General features: G+C 39.4%; 1 protein-coding gene across 14 annotated transcripts in view; it reads right to left on the bottom strand.

Moving 5' to 3' along the window:
• STXBP5L (syntaxin binding protein 5L) overlaps nt 1-25316 on the bottom strand; it is a 441073-nt gene that overhangs the window by 102540 nt on the left and 313217 nt on the right. For all 14 annotated transcript variants that reach the window (XM_073309811.1, XM_073309757.1, XM_073309702.1 and 11 more), the window contains 3 exons: nt 24164-24204; nt 13292-13509; nt 6240-6412 (listed from right to left, as the gene is read on the bottom strand). In XM_073309811.1, coding sequence (XP_073165912.1) covers nt 6240-6412; nt 13292-13509; nt 24164-24204 — 432 coding nt within the window. The remainder of the gene's footprint in view (nt 1-6239; nt 6413-13291; nt 13510-24163; nt 24205-25316) is intronic.

The following is a 25316-nucleotide window of genomic DNA, read 5'->3' as shown; positions in this document are numbered from 1 at the left end:
TTTCAGATTAGGAATGAAACCTGAAAATGTCAAAATTCTCCACAAAAGAAAATTCAAATTTTTGTTTGTTTGTTTGTTTTGGGTCAATTGAAATGTTTCATTTCAACAACATTGTTTTGTTTCATTACAAATTCAACTTTTTAAAATTTTATAATATATAGTGCAAAATAAAATAATTTAGAAACAAAAAGTCATTTCAAAAGAAAAAATTGAAATGTTTCATTCCAAGTGTTGAAATGGGACACCTCAACATTATTGGAAATTGTTTTCCCATTTTTCCCAAAACAAAATTTCTGCTAAATCAACAATCACTTTGTGAATAATTTCTATTTCAGTGAAACTGCATTTTCCGATGGAAAATGAAATGGTTGTGTCAAAGTTTTTCCAACCAAGCTCTAGTTCCAATCCAACGATAAAGAACCCACCCTGTAAAATTGTTTGTGGCACTGCTTGCTCTCTGTTATGCCTATCGTTAATTCCTGTACCTCCTCCTGAATATCACACACTCAGCTCCTGGGATGAACAGTTCTGCGTCCATGGACCCAGATCTGTAGATCCTGCTGTAACCCATTCCTAACTAGGTAAGTGCTTAGACTAAATATTATTATGGGGAATTCTATTCAGTGGTGATTGATAAAATCTGAGAAATTCAAGAGTGACTATGCTTTAAAAGGCCCCATAAAGTGTTGATTCAACTTTTAATGTCCCCTTCTTATCTATCTAGCCGCATTTTTATGTAGTGCTCATCTCCGTGGTATCTGGATACCTAAAACTCATGAATCAGGCAAAGACTCCATCTCTCCTTCAATCCAACTAACCTGTTTTGTTAACTCTCCTTCCTTTGAGTACAATCACCCAGTAGCTAATCTAGCCTTGAAGACTGAATGGATTCTTATAAGAAAGACAAGGTGGCTGAGGTAATATCTTTTATTGGACCAATTTATGCTGGTGAAGGAGACAAGCTTTCAAGCTATACAGTGCTTTTTATACACGCTTCCTATACAGAGTTTGGTGCAGTTAGCAGTCTCTCTTCATGTGTTGTTATGGAAGGTGCAATTGTCTGCAAAGTAGGTCCCAGAGGTGTACCAAAGATGTTGCGAAAAGATTATTCTTCACCTACTGTATGGCTGCTTTCTCTTTTCAGTACCTTTCTTTGCTGACTGGTAGAATGTATTTATCATCTTCAAATATTGTATTGAAGACAATGTCCAATTTCTCTTAAATGCTGCAGTTTAAAATACCAGACATGCTCTTAAAATTATTTAAAATTCCAGTGGTATAAACCACACTTTATTAATCATAGTTTTTAACTCTCATGAGCTCATTAAAGTTGCTGTATATGTTCCTCACTTCAGTATTTACTCTTTAACAAGAAATGTATATTTTTCTTTGTAACTGAATTTCTTTACCATAGTGGTTACTTATCAGATTGCAATGAATGTTATTTTATTGAAAATAATTATGTACTGTTAACAGTGAAAATACAAATCATATCAAAATGAGGATCTGATAGGTTCTGTCTCATTTTTATAATACTACTCAGTTCTTATGGGGCATATACATTATACAAATTATGGGTCAATTTAATCCATGTTGTATATCTACTGACTTCAATGTAGTTACACCAGGGATGCATGTGGGGCATTGTTTTTAAGGATCTATACTTTTCTTATTGTTTATTGTTTCATATCTATGAAAAATTATATCTTCTCTGGGGGTGAATAAAGTGGTTTCTGGTAGGCAAGTTTTCCTTTTCAGCAAAACTCAAAAGTGGGACCCAAATAGCATAATAACCTTAGCTCATTATAGGCTAAATTGTATAGCTTTGTATTGTTTATTACCTTCAAGATCAACAGTACAGCAGTTTTAAGTAATGATGGCTCATTGATAAAAATAATTATGGGTTGGGCCTTTTTAATTTGTTTATATTGGACCTCTAACTTAGATTCTAAGGCCAGCGGGGACCATTATGATCATCTAGTCTGACCTCTTGTATAGCACACACCATAAGTCTTCTCCAAAATAATTCCCAGAGTATCTTTTTTAGAAAAACACGTAATCTTGATTTAAAAATTGTCAGTGATGGAGAATTCACCACGATCTTTGGTAAATTACTCCAGTGGTTAATTACTCTCACCACTAAAAATGTGTGCCTTATTTCCAATCTGAATTTGTCTAGCTTCACGCTCTAGCCATTGGATTATACCTTTGTGTGGATTATACCGTTGTGTTATGCCTTTCCCTGATAGGCTGAACAGCCCATTATTAAATATTTTTTCCTCAGATAGATATTTGAAGACTAATCAAGTCACTCCCTAAACTTCCCTTGTTCAGATAAATAGACTGAAGTCCCTGCATCTGTCACTATGAGGCATGTTTTCTAACTTTTTAATCATTCTTATGGCTCATCTCTGAACCCTCTTCAATCTATCAACATCCTTCTTGAATACAGAAGGGAAAACACTTCTTTACTCCTACTCAAGATTACTCTGTTTATGCCTCTCAGGATTGCATTAGCTCTTTTCACCACAGCATCACACTGGGAGCTCATGTTCCACTGCTTATCCAGGGGTGGAGGGATAGCTCAGTGGTTTGAGCATTGGCATGCTAAACCCTGGGTTGTGAGTTCAACTTTTGAGGGAGCCATTTAGGGATCTGGGGCAAAAATTGGGGATTGGTCCTGCTTTGAGAAGGGGGTTGGAATAGATGACCTCCTGAGGTCCCTTCCAACCCTGATATTCTATGATTCTATGATCAAGTGAGCAAAAAGGGAGGGGGAGTGGCACTTTACATTAAAAATGGCATTACCTGTTTCTGAGTCACTGATAACTTCGAAGAAAATTATCTTGAATTCTTATGGATCAATGTCCTAACAGATAAAGCACAAGATGGGGTAGTACTAGATGTCTGCTACAGATCACCAAATCTCATTAGAGAACAGGATAAGCACCTCCTTACACACCTATCTATAATGTGTAGGGGGAATTGTTTATTATTTAGCCAGTGTGACTGATCCCTAATATGTTGAGCCCAGAACAGAGTGGAATCCCTAACAGGTGGAGCCCAAACATGCTGGAATGCATAGATGATTGGTGCCTCCCCATACTGGGGGGGCACAAGCTAAACGGCAGGACACGTGACTGTTCCACGTTTCTCCTCTGGCCAGCAACCCACCCAGCCTGGGGCCTCAGCACTTTCCGTGCTCCACATTACCTGCATGGGGAGATGGGGTGTTTCCTTCTCTCCCTGTGCCTCCCCCCAGCACATTCGGCCGCTCTCCCTGGCAGCTGAGTGGGGAGTGGGACGGAGCCGCTTCTGCCTAAGAGAGCCCGGCTGGGAGGCAGCAGCACCCCGCTCCCTGCCTAGGCTCAGCTGCCGGGGACAGGGGCTGAGCATGCTGGGGGGAAGGGGTGCTCCAGCTCGCTCGGTCCCTGTCCCCAGCTGCAGGGCCTTCCCGCTGCCGCCCCATCTGCTGGGGACAGGGGCCGAGTGAGCTGGAGCCCCCTCATCCCCCAGCATGTTTCCAGGATGTTGACAAAGACAAATGGACGTTAAAGAGACACTGGAAGTCTGGAAACAGAGTCTTGTTATTATTACAGCTACTTTTTGATGACAGTGATGATATTGCTCTCTCAAATAAGCAAAGACTCCACTGAGGCAGTTCTGGAAATGTTATTGTGTTCTAACAGCCTTCAAAAGAACCTCAATATTCAATATTCTCATCACTTCTCTGATTTTTTCGAATACATAATTTTTTTCCATTCACATTTTGAAATAAGAGCCTAATGTTTCTACTATCAAAAAATCTTTCGAAATATACATTACGTTCATGGAAATGCTTCATAGTGATAAAGAAATTCAAACCATGGAAAACAAAAAAACAACAGAATACCTCAGAGTAAAATCCTAGCCCCACTGAAGTTAATGGCAAAACTCTCTGACTTCTATGGGGCCAGGATATCTCCCTGGGTTGTTTTGGTTTTTTTCCTTTTTCCATTGCATCTCCCACTGACTTCAGTGAGATTAAGCACATTCTTAAAGTTCATCTGCTTTGTTGAATAAGGATGGACTGATGAATTGGGTGCCAAAGTGAATAGGGCCACATATGTATAAACAACATAACTTTTCTTATGCTAATTAGACAATGCGTCTATGTTCTAAAACGTCACTTTCAGGAGCCCAAAAAACAGAGCTGTCAGTCACTGTTTATTTAAACTGATTTTGAAACAAAATGAGACATATTTAATAATATTTAAAGTAATTATGAATGCACTAAAATAAAAATAAACATTGATCTCTGCAATGCACTATAACTGCTGTTAAATTACAATTTATAAAACATTGTAAGGAATACTTTATCGTGAAGTCATTCAAAACCAGAACTCATTAGGGATTAGTTAGAACATATTAATCTACTCCACTCAGTTGTGATGTAAATAAGAGACAACAACTTTTTTCATTTCTTAAAACTCATAATACTTCTTTACACACAGTTAATAGAATAATAGAAATGTGGGGCTGGAAGGGGCTTGAGAGGTCGTCTAGTCCAGCTCCCTGGGCTGAGGCGGAATCAAGTGTATCTAGACCATCTCTGAGAGGTGTTTGTCTAACTTGTTTTTAAAATCCTCTGATAGAAATTCCACAACTTCCATTGAAAGCCTATTCCAGTACTTAACCATCCTTATAAACAGAAAGTTTTTCCTAATATCTAATCTAAATCTTCCTTCCTACAGATTAAGCCCATACTTCTTGTCCTACCTTCCAAGGTCATGGAGAACAATTGATCACCATCCTTTTGATAACAGTCCTTAACATATTTGAAGTCTGTTACCAGGTCCCCCACCACTCTTGTTTTCTTAAAACTAAACACACTGAGCTTTTTTAACCTTTCCTCATAAATCAGGTTTTCTAAACCTTTTATCATTTTTGTTGCTTTCCTGTGGACTCTCTCCAATTAGTTCACATCTTTCCTAAAGTGTGGTGCACAGAACTTCACACAGTACTCCAGCTGAAGCTTCACCAGTGCAGAGTAGAGTGGGACTATTACTTCCTGGATTTTATATATGACACTCCTGTTAATACACCCCAGAATTATATTAGCTTTTTTTGCAACTACATCACATTGTTGGCTCATATTCAATTTGTGATTCACTACAACGTCCAGATCCTTCTCAGCTGTACTACCATCTAGTCATTTTATAGCTGTGCATTTGATTTTTCCTTCCTAAGCGTAGTACTTTGCACTTTTCTTGAAGTTCATCTTGTTGATTTCTGACCAATTCTGCAATTTGTCAAAGTCCTTTTGAATTCTACTCCTGTCCTCCAAAGTGCTTGCAACTTCTCTCAGCTTGGTGTCATCCAAAGATTTTATCAGCATACTTTCCACTCCATTATCCAAGTCATTAATGAAAATATTGAATAGTACCAGACCCAGGACAGACCCCTGCAGGCCCCCACTAGATATGTCCTCCCAATTTGACAGCAAATCATCCATAACTACTCTTTGAGTATGATTTTTCAACCACTTGTACATCCACCTAATACTAATTTCATCTACACCACATTCCACTAGTTTGCTCCCCCCTATATTAGGCCAGTAACACTATGTCTATCTCATGTCATTATCTCAACATGCTTTTTATTATTGTTTTATAAATACATAGTTTTTTTCTATAAATACATACAAGTTTTTCCTCAAAGGAAGATCGTAGCTCCATATTGGCATACTGATTGTAGTGTATATACTGGCAGTTGTGGACATGACTGTTTTATGGAGATCACTTTGTCAACACAAAAGACAATACTTTCCCCTGTAAACTAAAGGCTGATGCATGCTGAGATGCTTGCTTGTTTTCAGTTCAAAATTTTGGACTTTTTGTGTGTGTGTGTAGCTCTCATATCAGTTTAAAAGTCCAGATCTAATTTATAGGCCTCTCAACACAAAATCTTCTTTGGCATAATTGCTCATTCAGTGTCTTCCTAATCTTTATTTAAGATTATTGTCCCCTGATGTATTAAATTGTCTTTGTCTCATTTAATATTTTATATTAAATATTTCTATTTCTAGCCATTTTAAACCCTTTATATTATTTATCTCACTGTTGTTTGCCACAGATTCCAGTTTAGTATCATCTGTGGATTATATTGACATATTGTTTATCCTTCTTTTCCAATTCATTATGTTAAATATGGTTTATCTGAATGAGTAGAATACATTTTAAATAAGTGCATTAGTTTACCTAAGACATGGGATACTGTCCTTCATCATTCCTTCACATGCCACAGTGTTGGTACTGCCTGAAAGGCTCCTTAAGGAAGGAAGTTGGGATGAGGCATCAGGAAACGGAGGAATTATTTCTGGTTCAGGAGTAATGATATCTTCTACGTCATACTGAAGTCGCACCTCTAATGACTGAAGTAAATAAAAATCTAAGTTACAATTTATTAAAATGAGCTACTTAGACGTCATTGCTTTTAAATAGATAACACTAATTTTGTTTCTAACCATAAAAGCACAGTTATCATTGCTTTTTGCTATTAGAGATGGTTACTCATTAACATCTCAATACCAGCACCTGAAAACAATGCATCTGTCCCCAAGCTGGCAGAGAAATACCCAGTTGTATGCTTCCACCAGTGACTGTGACTCAGGCGCTTTCTGGCTGGTGAAAGAAACTGAGGGCACCTCAAGTCAAATTGGCAAATTGGGCCCCTATAAATAGCAATTCCCAACACTTCCTATGAAGAGGGAAATCTAGCACACAGCACAGAACTGACATGCTGATGGCATTGATGGGTGATCTTCCCTTCTCCACAGACAAGAGTCAGGCAATCACAATGAGATAACATAAGGTTCTTGCTCATTGGAAAACCACATTCCTGGCACATGAGCTCAGAAGCTTCTAGCAAGTACTGTCCAGTGGACTGCTCCATCCTTCCCCACTCACTTTAGGTTCTCAGGATGTGGGCATAATCATCCTGCATTTCTTCTCCCTAATTCAGGAAACCTTAACCCAAGACTTCATGGGCAAGGGGAATATTGGCAGGAAGTGTGAATCCATATGGGCAACCATCGTGGAGAACCACAGTTACCAAGGGAAGTTATTGATTTTTCTCCTTTGTGAACTGTCCAAATGGATCCCTATTCTGAAGAAATTAAGAAGCAGCAATGACCCTCAAGGAGGTGGTTCTGAGAAATACTAACTAACTAGTGACTGCAGGACTGTTCTGCTGAATTGGACATCAGATCTATAGTTAAAGACCCAGATCTAGAATGTAAATTATGCTGCATACAGATGTTTATAGAGCTCCAATATGCCTTTCATATTTCAGTCATGGAGACTTGTGAAAGCATGTATGGAAGATGTGTTAGATTTAGCTGAATGTCCAAAGGACATCTGCCAGATTCTAGCAGTCAAATATTGATCTGATTTGATCTGTAACAATACTGAGATGGGACACTAGATGGGGAGGGCTCTGAGTTACTACAGAGAATTCTTTCCCAGGTATGTGCCTCGTGGGTCTTGCCCACATACTCAGGGTCTAACTGATCACCATATTTGGGGTCAGGAAGGAATTTTCCCCCAAGTCAAATTGGCAGAGACCCTGGGGTTTTTTGCCTTCTTCTGCAGCATGGGGGCATGGGTCACTTGCAAGTTTAAATGAGTGTAAATGGTGACTCTGTAACTTGAAGTCTTTAAACCATGATTTGAGAACTTCAGTAACTCAGCCAGAGGTTATGGGCCTATTACAGGAGTGGGTGGGTGAGGTTTTGTGGCCTCAATGTGCAGGAGGTCATCAGACTAGATGATCACAAGGTCCCTTTTGACCATAGGGTCCCTGAGTCTATGATCTATTTGTGTTGGGATGGTCTGCTTTCTGGTCTTATCCCCACGTGACACAAAATGTCTGTGGAGCTTGTGGATAAGTCTGATCCTATTTAGATAATAACTAAGTGCCCTCTTTACATCTATATTGTGAAGGTTGGTGTCCTCTGGATGTGAATGAGAATTGAAGAAAAATACAGGTAGGCTTATGGCCTGGTTGAGATGGAAACTAGGGTCCTCTTTAGATAGGAAATTGGGGTGAGGATGCAGGACCAAAGTATCCTTATGGAACATAGCGTAAGAGGGCTGAACCATCAGGTCCTGATCTACTAACTCTCTGGCTGAAGTTACAGCTAAGATGATTATTATCCTCAGAGACAGATGGTAGGTAACACAGTTCAATACGGCTTGCAATAGGGTCCCCATTAGCTTTGTTGGTCTATGGTCCAGTTCCCTTAATGGAGATGGTCTCACATGATATTATTTATTATTTGTATTACAGTAGTGCCCAGAGATCCCTATTGAGATTGGGGTCCCACTGCACTAGGTACTGTACAGATAAATAGTAAGAGACAGTCCCTGCCCTGAGGTCTAATCTTATGAGACCAATCAAAGGCTGAGAGGGGAAAACAGAGGTACAAAAAAGATGAAGTGACCTGCTAAAAGGTCAAACAGCAGGTCAGCAGCACAATTTCTTTGGATCCAAGGGCACCCCCCGAGGTGGCTGAGCTCTGATCAGCTAATCTTCTAAGTATGAGTGGACCCTGAAGCCCTGACATTTGGGAAAAGTAGTGGTATCATAGAAAGATCCCAGGGTACACAAAGTTAATGCAGAGATCTTCTCCCTCACAAAATCAAAGATATCTCCAGTGAGAAGCGTGTCAAGATGTGAAGGTAAGCTAATATGAGCCCATGTCACCATATGGAATTTTGGCTTCATGATGTATTTGTGTAATCACCTTGGATCCACTAGGGATGCAGACTCCCTGTTTGGGTACCAAGAAATAAATGAAGAACCTCTTGTATTGGCAAGGGACCTCTTCTATAGCCCCATGTGTGTCCCTTACCAGTGTCTCATAAGAGAATCCTGAAAGATATGGAGAAAGGGGAAGGGTACAAACCCACAACACAGACTGCCTGGAGGGTTTTGATCATTTTATCAGACTTGCTGTCTGGAACTCAGTGCTGCAGCCAAGCTTGCCAGTGAGGCAGGATAGACGGCTGGCAAAATACTTGGATCTAAGTATGAGAGATGAGTGCCTCAGGGTAGCCTTCTGGCCTGCTGGAGGTCAGGAAGAGTTTTACCTCTGGAACCTGAAGGGAACGGATTTCCTCCTAAATGAAGCTATATAGACATCAAATCTGAGAGTCGCCCCTTCTTCAAGATGTCATCTATCTTTTCCTAACAAATCAGGAGTCTTAAAGGAAGACCCCGCTACCATGCTCAAAACATCCTGTTGTAAATTCAAATTCTTGAACCAGGAAGATCAGTGCATGATAACTGATGTCATTACAGACTTGGCAGTACTGTCAGAGATATCATATGCTGATCACTGCAGGGCATGTTCACATCATTCGAGAGCTGATCCAAAAGGAAGAATCACCTCAGTCCAGTAACCACATAAGGAAGTGATACTTCATCAACACTACTTGACAGTTGGTGATTCTCTGCTGCGGTGTGGCTGAGGAATATACCTTACCCTAACAGACCCATTTATTTGTCATCCATACCTACAGATAAAGACCTAGAGGCTACAGCTTGGTGACATTTTTCATTGGCTTTTGCTACTACTAGATAATACGGAGTTGGATGACAGTAAAAGTACTGTGAGCTGGGTGAAACTTTGTTATGGGCTGAGTGAAAAAAAACACCTCAATAAGGTTGATGGGTGTGAACGTACACTACAAATTAGTACAACTGTAAGGATAAGTTAATCACAAATTCTCATCTAAAACAAAAGGGTTATGTGAATCCACCTGAAGTTTTAGACTGTGTGGGTGGAGCGGCTTTTGCTGAGTATAGTTTTGGGTAAAGTGTGTGTGTGTGTGTGTGTGCATGTGTGCACGTGCACATGTGTATGTCTGTGAGGGAAAGAAGAAAAGGGAACAGAAACAGAGAGACAGAGACAAAAAACAAGAAAGGCAACAGCAGCCTATGAGCACAGTGGAAAAAGCTAGAGAGAAAATTTTTGGGTCCTGTGTTGGCTAAAGAGGCTTGGGGCTGTAAGCTAAGAAACCTTTCTTTTGTTTCTAGCTGCTCCTGCGTTAGAGAAGCAGGACCTTGTGCGTTCCTTGTAAATAAACAAGATTGCATCAAAGAAAATACCAGATTCCATCACCAATCTCTACCTCCAACTGGAACATCTCCAGGGCCCCAAACTTTGACTAGCCATTAAGGAAGAAAAGGGGCAACAGTAATAAATCTTTTGAGGAACTAGAGATAGAACAGTCTTTTTGCTTTGGGACAGAAGGCTAAGAGAAACCCCTGGATTCATCTGGGGAAGGTAAGGATGGTGGAGATCTTTCTGGTACATCAGACACTTCCAACTCTTTCCCCTCTATTACAGCAACCCCCTCCACCCCCAGGCTGTCCAGGGCAACACTTCTAACAAAAACCATGTTGGTAGCAGCAGGAGGATGGCTAGATCTCACCTCCTTAAAAGATGAAGAACTATGCAGATGAGGCCTTTGTATAGGTCTCTTTGAAGGTCAACCTTTAAGTTCAAAGATCTATGGAAACAGAAGGAAGGGAGCAAAAGCATACACCAAAGTTCCTCTAATAATGAGAGAAAGTGGCCACTCTCCAGGTTTCATTCAGTTCTTCTCTATCTGCTGCAGAATCTTGCAATCTTTTTGTTTGTAGTTCTGGCAAAGAAATCCATGGGCAGCTTCCACCTTTAGAGACTGATGAGTAAGATACGTGGTTGAGAACAGCCCAATCTCCTGGAAATAGTTGCTGCTGACTAAGCCAGTCTGCATGGCTGTTAAATCCTCTTGCTAGATGAAATACCCTAAGAGAGTATGTCCTCCTTTTCCACTACCTCGGAAGTGCAGCTTTTCTGCTGAAACTCTTGCTTTTTGTCTCTTCCTGTTTAAATAAGCAACAGGTACTGAACTGTCCATCTGAGTTAGGTAGGGATATCTTTCACTTCTGGATAAAAGGTGAAACTGAGCTAATCCTAAGGCTCTTAATTCCACAGTATTCTGTGATACCTTCGTTTGGCTTTGGTCCACATCCTGAGTGGAAGATCCAGAGGTTGCAGAATGGTGTATGTCTTGCCAATTTGTTTTTGGGTATCTTGCAAAAGCATCTCCTGCTGCGGGTTTACTGGAGATTCTCATCACCTAATTCAATGACCTTTCTCTGTATTTCCAAAGAAAGGCACACTGTACCCTGCAGATCTCCTCAAAAGTTTGATCAAGAAGCCATACCAGGGAAGGACTGATGCTACTGGTAGGGTGGAGAATTTCACAGGCCCCCTTCCTCAGAAGCTTGCTGTGGAGCCACTTAGAAGTGATCTTGGATCCCATGTCAGCTGGACATCCTCTGTGTACCCATAAGGGGAGGATCAGCATGAACAGGAAGGAATAGTGTCAGGTGGAAAAATGGAAGAAAGAGCCTTAGGATATGCCTATACCACCACCTGGAAACCTATTCTTTCTACAGAGAAACTACTGATCTGGAGGGAAGAGCTGTGTGTCTGAGCCAGAGGAAGATACAACTGATGGAGGAAGGCAGAGGAGAGGCTTTGGTGGAGATGGCGGTGCCCAAAATTCAGCAGACCTGACTGGATGTGCCATCTGTATAAGAGACTATGGTGAAACAGCCTTTCACAAAAGAATTATTCATGTAAACAGTTCTAAATCAGAGACAAAATTGAGATACGGAATATTGAATGTGCACAGATTATTACACTCAGCAAAATGCCATTCATTCCTTGTGACAATTTAGCTGAAAAACAGAAAGTGTACATAATCATCTAAGAATACTGAGATATAATAATGTTATGAATACTGCATGTGACGTGGTCAGTGAAATAATTTTATTGTGTTTTGAGTGGTATGACTTTCCTGCATGAAAAATGTATTGATCTAGCTTAATAGGGGGCTATGGGAACATCAAACATGAAAGTGACACAATAACTAGAAATAAGCAAACCTCCCAACAAACACAGGGGTGGGTAATTACAGGACAATGGCACACTCCCAGGATCCAGACCAAATTGGCACAGCAGTTTTGTCAGGATGAGAGCCTGGAAATCCTGAACATTAAAAAACCCTCTCAGGGGAAGAAGGAGAATCAATTGTTAGGAGCTGTCCAGTGAACAGGTTGAAACAGAGGGACACTCTGCGGAAGGAGTCTGAAGAAGCTGGACCTTCCCCAGATCCAAGGAATTATAAGACTTAGGGAGATACAGGCATGCATAGAGGCTGGATTATTGTTTTAAGATTTGTTTTCTCTATAATGCTGTGGTTCTAACTAAATAATGGGTTGGTTTAGGAAGGCTGTTTGGTCACTGTATTAACCACTGGTCATTGCTATCAGAGGGAACAGAACTCCAGGCTCTGAGTCTAAGTTAGATCTGCTGAGATAATCATGGGTAGAATCTGGAGACTGCAGCCCCAAGCCCAGTCTGAATGATTCACAGAGGTGAAAGCTTACGGCCTGAAACCTGAGGGAGATGCACTCGAAGGGACCAGGAAAGGTCAGAGGGGCAGTTAGCCCAATATTCGTGACAATAATGTTGACTATTTAGATATAAATCATCCGCCACTTCCTGTAGTGTCCACTTTTTTGCAGAAACAAAGTCAGCATTAGTTGATTAAAATATATTAAACCAGAAAAAAACAACACTTTTACTTTGTCAAAGACTGGAAAATGTTAGATTCCTTTGTATTACAAGCACTATGAAGATAAATTAAAATAAAGCCTTCAAACTCTTGAGTTAAAAGAGAGTGATATTATCATGCAATGAAATAAATTAATGTTTAGTATCAAAGCAGCACAGATAACCTCCCTTGTATATTAATGTAAAATTACTTACTGAGAATATTTGGTCTGTTCTTGGGTGCCAAAAATGTACTTTGGATGACAAAAACACATATGGTACTGCACCAAGTATTTCTGGAGCAAGCAACTAACACAGAGACCCATCCTGGTGTCTTGGAAACAGCCTAAGTCTTGACTTATTACTATATTTTATTCCTATTGCAAAAGGTTGGACTCCTGGCCCTATTAAAATCAATGTGAGTTTTCAATTGGCATCAGTGGGCCTAAGATTTCACCCACAACATTTAAACATGAATGCTCCTAAATTTATTCTTAGGCAACTTAATAAAAGTTTTATTCAGGTACGTAACTATGGATTGAGCAGCCTCACACAAGGCACTCAAATTTGAAAATGATGGCTTGTATTACTTACTCTTTTCAACATCATATGTGAGTAAAATTCTAAACAACTTACCACTATTTCAGTATTCACTTCGTGTTTGCTGAATCTGTACACAATAACATACGCAGAGACTCCTGCCACACAGAAAATTCGGCTTTCAGGGCACCAGTACATCATCTGAATGGCAAAAGGATCTTCTTCTACAATCTCAGCTGTTGGTTTTCCTTCCCCTAGCTTCTGTTTTTCAAACACTTTTGAGGTTTTTAACTTGTACAACATCTGTAGAGTTACTGCAAAATATTACAACATATCTAAAATTATTGTTTAACATTAAACAAACCTATACCTCACCTCTAGTTACAAGGTGTCTTAGCTGCTACTGTTTTTCAATCATGACATAGTATAACATGATATGAAGGTTCAACTTAACAAAATAATAGAGAGTAATGCTAAACTTTATGTTTCATATTTCCAATAATAGATATTTGTACAGCGGTCATTGTTAGCACTCTCTTTTCTGGACCAGAAGAGCAAAAGTCATGAGTTTCAGTCACACACGTAGACTTGGGCACTTACTCAACACTGATGTTGCAGTGAAAACTGTGGAGATGCTGCGCTGAATGCTGCATTGTTGGTGCTATCTTCTCTATGAGATATTAAACTGGTGTCTCTTTTGTAATTGTCTTGGTAGAAATTAGAGATCCCATGGCACTTTCAGCGGAAAAAATAGGAGATAATTCTGGTGACCTGACCAGCTCCAAGGCTGTGTGATAACACAATGGTTACTCTGTCTTCAGAATCATTGCTTTTGACTCATTATGTTGTGAAATGCTTTGAATATCTTAGCTATGAAATAATAATTTAATATTTACAGCATTTTTATATGTTCGTGTTTTATATTTATAGTGTTATATAGATTGGTAATGTCCAGAAGCCCCAGTCAGGATTGGGACACCATTATGCTGCTCATGGACCCCGTCCCAAAGACATTACAATCTAAAAGGTATGAAATGAAACTAACCACATTCTATTCTATTTGCAAAATCTTTTATATCAGTGTGGATTATGGAGAAAAAAGCTAGCAACTATATTTTCCTGAAATGTCTCCACCGTCAGGCTCAGATTTGGAGTGAGGTGCAATTTTAGGGTCTCATTCTCTACCCATATTAGTTTTACTCCAGTATAACTGCATTGTCTTCAATGGAGTTACTTCAGATTAACACTGGTGCAAGACAAAGAGCCTCAGGCCTGTTGATTCCCCAAGTATGAAATGTATTTTATGCTTTGTGAAAAATTCTTTTAAGACACTGATGCTTTTAATGCAGCATCCAAAAATAGGACTACAGCTTTAAGCCACTGTCTATATTGTAAGTTGGGGATGAGGAGGGCTCAATTTACCATTGCTCTGCACCCTGTGTAGTCATTTACACCAGATTAAGTGCGTGTAAAACATTGCCATTCTGATATGGAATTGTTTTACATTCATTTTGCATTCACTTGGCCCTGGTGTTAATGACTACACAAGGTTCAGGACAAATGGTGAACCAGGCCACTGCCTCTGTGAATCCTAGGAAACTCAGGCCTGTTACTCATTTGCAGGTTGTATCATCTGTTCCTCCAGTACCAGTACAGCTCTGCTGGCCTTTTATGAGGTGGAAAGAGGCCATGGAGCCCAGCTCAGACTTCTGGGGAGACCAGTGCTGTCCTTAGAGCTAGACTCTTATAGTCTGTGCATATTAGGGATGCAAGAATCACAGTTGTACCTGGTCTCTGCTCAGGGGCACCACAGGAGCAAGGAAAGACTCCATGAAACTTTCTTCCCCTTGTACACCTGTGCAGGACCAGATAGCACCTATTCCTAAGCAAATGAGAAATAGTGATATGGGTCATGAGCAAGGCTAAATTTTGAAAATTGCTTCAGTGATTTAGCAATTCTGCACTCTCAATATACCTGTTGGTTTGAGATATGAAAATACAGGAGAACTAACCGGTGCCTAAAGGCAGAATACTTTGTATCTTTGAAGATCCTGGTGCTCACATAAATGTTTGTGATGAATCACCAGACAAAACCTTAAACTGTATTAAGATTATTTCAACTAAAACTTTGTAACCAGAAAACCTTAAATACACGTACAGAAAGCAAAGCATGTATTTAAGAAGCAGGACTAAGAAGAGTTGTGCAAATAACACATTTTTCAATTTGATATCTGAACCAAAAAATTGGAAAAAAAATTGTTTTGGGTTGAATGAAATGTGTGGTTTGATCCTAAACAAAATGTTTGTTTCATTTTCAAGTTCTGTTTTTTAAAATCTTTTTTTTTTAATAAAATTGAAGCAAAATTCAAAACGAAGAGCCATTTCAAATTGAAAAATCAAAACATTTTGTTTTGAAAATGTCAAAACAAAACATTTAGACTTTTCTTGAATTCCCCCTCCCCGCTTTTTTTTTGACCAAAACAATTCAGTAAATTCAACACAAATTTGAAAAATGTTTCGGTCAATCTGAATATGCATTTTTTGGCAAAAAAAAATAAAATAATAATCTGAAAAATTTTGCCCAGTTCTAGGATTAAGAGGCAGACCCCAGCTGAGCACTGGTAAAGTCCATTGGCTTTAGTGGAAGCTTGGGTGTTGAGCAGTGCCCAGGCCCAAAGCCTTTCACTTCTAAGACACAGCTTCAACTTATATTGCTACAGTACCTATGAGAAACAACTTCTAGTCGCTTAAGCTTATTCCCTGCTGAAAGGATAACAACCCCGCACCCCAACATACATGTTCCTAAAAAGAACACAAACCTTTCCCCCCGTTACTGAAAGTGGTATCAGGTCCACCGATGGAAACAAAAGGGCTGCTGTGTTTCTACATAAATCCCCTAAAAGAGGCTGCATTACAGCACTGGCACATTGGTTCACAAGTCCAGCATATGCTAAGTATTTTGGGATCCCACAAAGCTAAATTGCATGGTTTTATACCAGCAATTAAATCGTACTTGCACAGAGAATGTACACACTTTGTGCTTAAGAAATAGTAAACAGGCATAGCCATCAAACCTTACTCTTACCCCTTTTGACCCACGCAATTTGCCAAATTTAGGGTGTTGTCAGTTGTTCAAGGTAAAAGGAGAAATTGATTATGTAGTCAGCTATTTTCTTTTATGCAATCTTGTTTATTTACAAGGAATGAACAAAATCCTGTTTTCTCAAATGCAGGAGGAACCAAACAAAAGGAGATAGGTTTTTTTGCTTTTAGCCCCAAATCTCTTCAGCCAGCACCAGACCCAAAAGCCTTCCAGCTAAGCTTCTCTCAGGGTCACACACTGTGCTTGTTCATGTCTCTCTCTCTCTCTGTCAGACAATACCCAGTGACCCCCTCTGCCCAGTTCATTCAACATTTTGGGCAGCCATGTATTAAACTTTGTTTTGGCCAGAGACATGTACCTGTGTTTTGATTTTGGAGACTGCTCTTATTTCAGCCACATCTGCCATATTATTTTTGTATATAAGAGGCTGCAGGACTACTCGTCACAAGTCAGGCTTCTGCATCAGATATAAACTGACTACATAGCTTACTTCTCAGAGATACACATACCAGATGTGTTCACTGTATGATCCTTTAATGTTGTGCCAGGTATGGCAAAGGTTAGCTTTAAATAAGATGTTTTACACACACTGCCACCTAGTGTAGTACAATTTAGCATTCCATTACATGTCCCCCTTTAAGTTCTACACTCCTATCATTTACAAAATATACACTACCACACTACCTTTGAAGTTAAGTACATGTCAGTCTGTTAAGTGTTTCTGAATCATACTGGTTTTCTACTTGAACATGTAACAACTTGGTCATCTGGCTTTCCATTTGTTGCAATGACCGGCTGTGGTTGGTTTGGAATCTCTGAGTCTTCTTCTTGTTATGCATCCACCCTCTGAAGAGTTTGCTCTGTTAATTGTCCTTTCAGATGAACAAACTGTGTATGTTGATGGTTTTCTGTTGAACTCTTCACTCTCAGTCTCACTCACATATGATTTGAGTGCTGAGTGTCCATCCTTTGTCTTCATCCAATTAGATGCGAACATGGTAATCAAGTTCTAGATCCAGCAGTTCTTTTATTCTTTTTATCGGATTTGGCTACTTTTTACATGTCTGGCCACTTGGGAGATAGATTCCTTTTCAAAGTCAGAACAGTAGTTCTGAGTTGTCTTCCCATCAGAGTAGTGTTGGACTATAGCTAGTAGCTGCAATTGGTTTTGATCAGTAACTCAGAAAAGCAACGAATGGATCCTCCTGCTGTAGGATTTTTTTGGCTGTCTGCACAGCTCTCTCAGCCTCTCCATTTTCTTGTGGGTCATGTGGGCTGCTAGTAATACGATCAAAATCATATTTCATTCAGAACTACTTTAATTTTACTGCAGTGAATTGTGGTTCATTGTCTGTCACTAGTTATTCTGGAATATTGAAATGAGCCAAAGTGCACTTCAGTTTCTTGATACCACTGTGGCACGTTATGTCTTTCAAGTTCATTATTTCTATATACCTGGAAAAATAGTCCACCATGACCAGATAATGATGTCCTCTGAATTCACATAAATCTGCAGCTAGTCTCTTTCGAGGTTTCTCTGCTGGGGGAGTTTGTACACTGTATGGTTCAGCTTTGTCTCTTAAGTTGTTTTGTACTGGATCAAAAAGTCTTTCAAAAAAGTCTTTCAAAAGTCCAGTAGCATCAAATCCTTTATTGAGTTCTTCCCTCTTTATCAATAGGGCCATCATAGCTGCTACATTGTGATCCCATGCACTGTGAATGCATAGCTTTTGTCTTAGTAAGTTGTTTCTGTGATGAACTGGCCCATGCTGTTCAGAATACCGTCAGAACTGTGTCAGGAGATGTTACCTCTGGGAGGGGTTTAAAGTGATTGTAAGTCCCTTCTGAGGTTGACTGTGCGCTGAGTGAAGAAGAACTTCCTTTTATTTGTTTTAAACCTGCTACCCATTAATTTCATTTGGTGGCCCCTACTTCTTATATTATGGGAACAAGTAAATAACTTTTCCTTATTCACTTTCTCCACACCACTCATGATTTTATACACCTCTATCATATCCCTCCTTAGTCTCCTCTTTTCCAACCTGAAAAGTCCTAGCCTCTTTAATCTCTCTTCATATGGGACCCATTCCAAACCCCTGATCATTTTAGTTGCCCTTTTCTGAACCTTTTCAAATGCCAGTATATCATTTTTGAGATGAGGGGACCACATCTGTAGACAGTATTCAAGATGTGGGTGTACCATGGGTTTATATAAGGGCAATAAGATATTCTCCGTCTTATTCTCTATCCCTTTTTTAATGATTCCTAACATCCTGATTGCTTTTTTGACTGCCGCTGCACACTGCGTGGATGTCTTCAGAGAACGATCCACGATGACTCCAAGATCTTTCTCCTGATTAGTTGTAGCTAAATTAGCCGCCATCATATTGTATGTATAGTTGGGGTTATTTTTTCCAATGTGCATTACTTTACATTTATCCACATGAAATTTCATTTGCCATTTTGTTGCCCACTCACTTAGTTTTGTGAGATCTTTTTGAAGTTCTTCACAGTCTGCTTTGGTCTTAACTATCTTGAGCAGTTTAGTATCATCTGCAAACTTTGCCACCTCACTGTTTACCCCTTTTTCCAGATCATTTATGAATAAGTTGAATAGCATTGGTCCTAGGACTGACCCTTGGGGAACACCACTAGTTACCCCTCTCCATTCTGAAAATTTACCGTTTATTCCTACCCTTTGTTCCCAGTCTTTTAACCAGTTCTCAATCTATGAAAGGATCTTCCCTCTTATCCCATGACAACTTAATTTACATAAGAGCCTTTGGTGAGGGATCTTGTCAAAGGCTTTCTGGAAATCTAAGTACACTATGTCCACTGGATCCCCCTTGTCCACATGTCTGTTGAGCCCCTCAAAGAACTCTAATAGATTAGTAAGACATGATCTCCCTTTACAGAAACCATGTTGACTTTTGCGCAACAATTTATGTTCTTCTAGGTGTCTGACCATTTTATTCTTTACTATTGTTTCAACTAATTTGCCCGGTACTGACATTAGACTTACTGGTCTGTAATTGTCAGGATCACCTCTAAAGCCCTTCTTAAATATTGGTGTTACATTAGCTATCTTCCAGTCATTGGGTACAGGAGCTGATTTAAAGGACAGGTTACAAACCATAGTTAATAGTTCTGCAATTTCACATTTGAGTTCTTTCAGAACTCTTGGGTAAATGCGATCTGGTCCCGGTGACTTGTTACTGTTAAGCTTCTCAATTAATTCCAAAACCACCTCTAGCGACACTTCAATCTGTGACAATTCCTCAGATTTGTCACTTACAAAAGACGGCTCAGGTTTGGGAGTCTCCCTAATATCCTCAGCCGTGAAGACTGAAGCAAAGAATTCATTTAGTTTCTCTGCAATGACTTTATCGTCTTTAAGTGCTCCTTTTGTATGTCAATCGTCCAGGGGGCCCACTGGTTGTTTAGCAAGCTTCCTGCTTCTGATGTACTTAAAAAACATTTTGTTATTACCTTTTGAGTTTTTGGCTAGGTGTTCTTCAAACTCCTTTTTTGGCTTTTCTTATTACATTTTTACATTTAATTTGGCAGTGTTTACGCTCCTTTCTATTTACCTCACTAGGATTTGACTCCCACTTTTTAAAAGATGCCTTTTTATCTCTCACTGCTTCTTTTACACGGTTGTTAAGCCACCGTGGCTCTTTTTTAGTTCTTTTACTGTTTTTTTAAATTTGGGGTATACATTTAAGTTGAGCCTCTATTATGGTGTCTTTGAAAAGCGTTCATGCAGCTTGCAGGGATTTCACTCTAGTCACTGTACCTTTAAATTTCTGATTAACTAACCTCCTCATTTTTGCATAGTTCCCCTTTCTGAAATTAAATGCCACAGTGTTGGGCTGTTGAGGTGTTCTTCCCACCACAGGAATGTTAAATGTTATTATACTGTGGTCACTATTTCCAAGCGGTCCTGTTAGAGTTACCTCTTGGACCAGATCTTGTGCTCCACTCAGGACTAGATCGAGAGTTGCCTCTGCCCTTGTGGGTTCCTGTACCAGCTGCTCCAAGACGTAGTCATTTAAAGTATCAGAAATTTTGTCTCTGCATTTCATCCTGAGGTGACATGTACCCAGTCAATATGGGGATAATTGAAATACCCCACTATTATTGAGTTTTTATTTTGATAGCCTCTCTAATCTCCCTTAGCATTTCATCGTCACTATCACTGTCCAGGTCAGGTGGTCGATAATAGATCCCTACTATTATATCCTTATTAGAGCATGGAATTACTATCCATAGAGATTCTATGGAACATGTGCATTCATTTAAGATTTTTATTTCATTTGATTCTACATTTTCTTTCACATATAGTGCCACTTCCTCCCACCCCGCCACATGACCTGTTCTGTCCTTCCAATTTATTTTGTATCCCAGAATGATTGTGTCCCATTGATTGTCCTCACTCCACCAGGTTTCTATGATGCCTGTTATATCAATATCCTCCTTTAACGCGAGGCACTCTAGTTCACCCATCTTATTATTTAGACTTCTAGCATTTGTGTACAAGCACTTTAAAAACTTGTCAATGCTCATTTCGTCAAAACTAAAGTTCTCTGGGGAATTGAAGAGTGCATGTTGATGAAATCCTGCAATCTTTGTTGCTTTATTCCTTCTGTTTGCAACTTTTGTTGCTTTGTTTTTTCTGTTCATTCTCTTCTGGCACTAGTTTCCTTCTGATACTATATCATATTGTTGTTGCTGGAGTCCCCATTCTAGCTGATGTATAAGAGTCAATTTGTTTCAGTGTCTTCTTGTGAAAATGTAAACAGATGAGGGATTCGCAGATGTCCACAACCTTCTTTCTTCTCCCATGCTTCTCTTTGGCTTTTTCTGTTTTGTTATTCTCAATGGCTTTAACTGCAGACCAATAGGTCAGCCACCATCCTGATCTATCAGGAGCAGCAGCTTCTTCTCGATGGGAGGTTGCAGGGCTGCTACTAGCAGGTCAGGGTTCTGTATCAGATATAGACTTATTACAGATGTTACTTCTCAGAGATATACACACCAGATGCGTTCACTGTATGATCCTTTAGTGCTCTGCCAGGTCTTGCTAATGTTAGCTTAAGTAAGGTATGTTACACACACCACCATCTAGTGGCTGAACAGTATAATATAGTTTAGCATTCCATGACAACTTTATATTCATCCTGAATGCAAGGTGGTGATTATGCCCAAGCCATAACGAAGAGGTTTAACCCAACCCACAATGATACAACATCCATCAAAGTTTATTTGCTAACATAGGGAAATTTTCAAAGCACAACGGGCTGTTAAGGGTAACATTTTCAAAAGTGCCTGAGTGACTTGGTACCATTGACTTTCACTGGGGCCTAAGCCCCTAAGTGCCGAACTCACTTTTAAAAATGGAACTTGGGCTTCTAAATCACTCCGACACTTTTGAAATTTGTACCATATGTGCCTTAGTACCATTGACAGTCAATGGGAATGGATGCCTAACTCCCATTTGTGCCTTTGAAAATCTCCTCCTTTATAATTAAGTTTATATATGTACAATAAAATACATACACAAAGATGGTGTTACATATATCGTATGGGGCAGACTGTGAACCAGCCTAATACAGCAACGCAAGGAGTTCTTTTCCACCTTACGTGGCCGTGTTAACATTCCCTGCAGCGTGGTTCAAGTGCAGAAGGGTGAGCAAGGGCTCTGCACATACTACTACACTCTGTACTCTTGGCAAATAGTTGGGGGTGGGGCACTTGGCTTTGCCCTCCTTCCAAAGTGCTGGTTAGCTGAGCAGTAACATAGGGGCAAGTAAACGACACTTTATTTCAGGGCTTGAGTAAGTTACTTCCCGACTGGAGCAAGGGACAAGCTGAGAAAGAGTTGTGACTCTGAATCACAACTAATTACCAACTTTCTCCCTGGGGCAATACAGCTATGAACTGCAGCATACTCAGGGCTGGGCCTAAAGGCTCATTTTATCACATATATGGTATTTTACTGCACCATTTTCACTGTATTACAACTTTCTGAAAAATCCTCCTTTAGGGCTAAGTTCTTATATGCTTAGCTTCTTTGCCAATTTTTGTGGAAAGCTTGCAGAAAACCCCTCAGCCATTTCTGAGTTAAAGGTAAGTGGAAAAAAAATCTCTTTTCAAAAATCTTTTTTTAAAACATAAGATTTTTTTTTGCTCAACAATGGCTGAAGAAATATACTCCAAACTTGACATGTGCCTGGCCCTTCATGAGAAAGAGTCTTTTTGATACATTTTGAAAATATAAATGATATATTATTGAAAAATCACTTCTCAGCATGTTCGGTGGACATCTGGTAAGATTCTAGAAATCTAACAAAGCTTCACCTCCCAGTATTGCATTACAAGGGCAAGGAGAATCTCCCCTTTCCTCCTGTCCAGCCTGTCACATGCAGAGATTGCTGCTAGACAGGAGAAAGACTACTGCCTGAGAAAGACTTTAGGGTCTAACTGATCACTTTTTTAGTAAAATTACCCCAAAACATTAATACCATGTATAGGAAAAAACAAACAAAAGAAAAGACTGACTGAAAACTGAAATATTTTGATTCATAAAAGTGCTACAGCCCCTCATGAGAATTTTAGTTCAGGTACCTTATGCTGTCATTCAGGTCAGACTACATCTCCCATGATGCACCACATTTAAGAACTATGATGCACCCTTCCCTTCAGCAAGAATGAAACTGATACATCATGGGAAATGTAGTTAAGCCAGGAAGCTCAGGTCATAAAGGAAAATGGAAGAATAACACATCTAAACTACAATTCCCATGAGGCATAGTGGCAACATTTTGAACTAAAATATTTCAACGTTAGGCCAAAATATGTAGGTTTTCAGCAACAATTTTTTGTCAAAAAGTCAAATTTTTCTGGGAAACAAGCTCCTTATTTTCTGACCCACTCTATGCACAACATGGGACTCTGCTGTTTTCTGAGGCTTTTCCTGAAAGGGTGTGTGTTGATAGTGCAGTGGAAGAACTTTTCATAAATCTCAGAGAGAAGACTGGTAGGGTATGGCTATGCAGTGGGAATGGGAGCAAACCTCCTACCCTAAGTCAACATAAAGCTGTGTAGAAAATGCTTTGAAGTTTTGGCTCAGCCTCTGATGCCTAGGGGTGGGGTGGGGGTGGGCTTCAGAGGCCAAGCTCCAGCCTGAGCTGCAACTTCAAAGTGCTGTCTACACACCATGAGCCCCGCTAACCCAAGTCTGTCAGCCTGAGCTTGGAGGCTCACTCCTGCTCGCTGCACAATGCTGTGCAAACATACCTGTGCAGATTTGGTTCTTATCTTGCCCAAAGCAGTCCACCTACTCATAAATGTAATACGCTGTACATTTGCTTTAACACTAAATAGATTATATAGAGCCTGATATCAGATGTCAAGAATATTGAATTATATGTGCAATAGGATGAACTATTACAGGTTTAGCTTTAAAAAAAAATCCAGTTACAAGTAGGAATATATACTGTACTCACAGAAAGACAGAAATTAGAGTTGAAACAGACCCATTAGATCTAGCCTAGTCCTAACTCTCTGATCCACTGCAGGATTATCTCCTACTGCATATTTTAGAGGGCTTTGTCCACTTTAGTATTCAATGTCCAAGTTCTGACCTTTCCACCACTCCCCCTGGGAGACTATTCTACAGTCTTATATCCTACTGCCACAATTTTTTCTTACTAATATTCAGCCTAATGATTATTTTCTTAATTTCACCCATTACTCTTACTTGCTTACTGATACCACCATCTTAAATAATTCCCCCTCTCTCCCAATATTGTTATATACTATAATTTGTTAATTCTATGAGAAAGGGAAGTTTAAAAACTTACTGGCAGAGGCATCCCAAAACTTTATCGATCCATCTGCATGACTTAAAAAAAATTAAATGTTGGTTAAAACAAGATATAGCTACATATAATTTCAACCCTCAGTTACTGAAAATACAAACAGCAGAAATGAGTCACTGTATTTATTATATAATACAGTACTCAGGTGACCTTTCCATCATTCTTACAGTGTAGTCTAACCTTGAAGTTAACTATTACATTGCAATGATGCAATTTATATCTATATTAGAAGGGTAATTAATTCAATGTAAATAGACTAAATCAGTTTAATTGATTTGTAGTGTACACACATACCAAAAGAAGTACACATTGACCATATGTTACTACAGTTATTGTTACTAAACAAGTGACTGTTGTCTAGGATTTTGCATAATAATAATTTTAATCTTTTATAGAAGAGAGCTCTCACACACACTTTAACAATAGTCGTTTTTAAACTGAAAAGCTCACAGATAAAAGACTTTTTAAAAAGCATTGTTAAGAGAAATTTCCAGACTTTTAATACATGACACATATATCACAGAATAGAGTCTCTGAAGTGGCCTGTAAATTAGTTTTTATTTAAAACTGTGTCATGAGAGGACTCTTCTTTTTGAAAATCACTGTTTATTTAGAGATCCATTTTATATAACCCCTGTTAGGGCCAGATTCTGCCACACTAGGTCACAGTAAAGCATTTGATATGGTACCACACGAGAAAATATTAGTTAAATGAAAGTGGGGAGTTGTACAAGAATTGTAAGGTGGCTAAGGAACTGGCTAAATGGGAGAAGGCAACAAATTGTGCTAATAGGTGAACTATCAGACTGGAGGGAGGTTACTAATGGAGCTCCTCAGGGATCAATCTTGGGACCAATTTGATTCAATATTTTCATTAATGACCTTGGCATAAAAGGAAGGCGGGCTAATGAAATGTGCTGACAATACAAAGTTGGGAGGCATTGTCAGTACAGAGGAGGATCGGAACATTATACAGGAAGATCTGGATCACCCTGAAGATGGGAGTGATAGAAATGGGATGAAATTAAATAGTACAAAGTTCAAGGTCATGCACTTAGGGACTAATAATAAGAATTTCTGCTACAAGCTGGGGGCTCATCAGTTGAAGCAATAGAGAAGGAAAGAGAACTGGGTG

Source organism: Lepidochelys kempii, chromosome 1 (genome assembly GCF_965140265.1).
Source record: "Lepidochelys kempii isolate rLepKem1 chromosome 1, rLepKem1.hap2, whole genome shotgun sequence".
Lineage (NCBI taxonomy): Eukaryota > Metazoa > Chordata > Testudines > Cheloniidae > Lepidochelys > Lepidochelys kempii.
The sequence above is the reverse complement of the archived record's forward strand: the minus strand, read 5'-3'. Positions and strand labels throughout refer to the sequence as shown.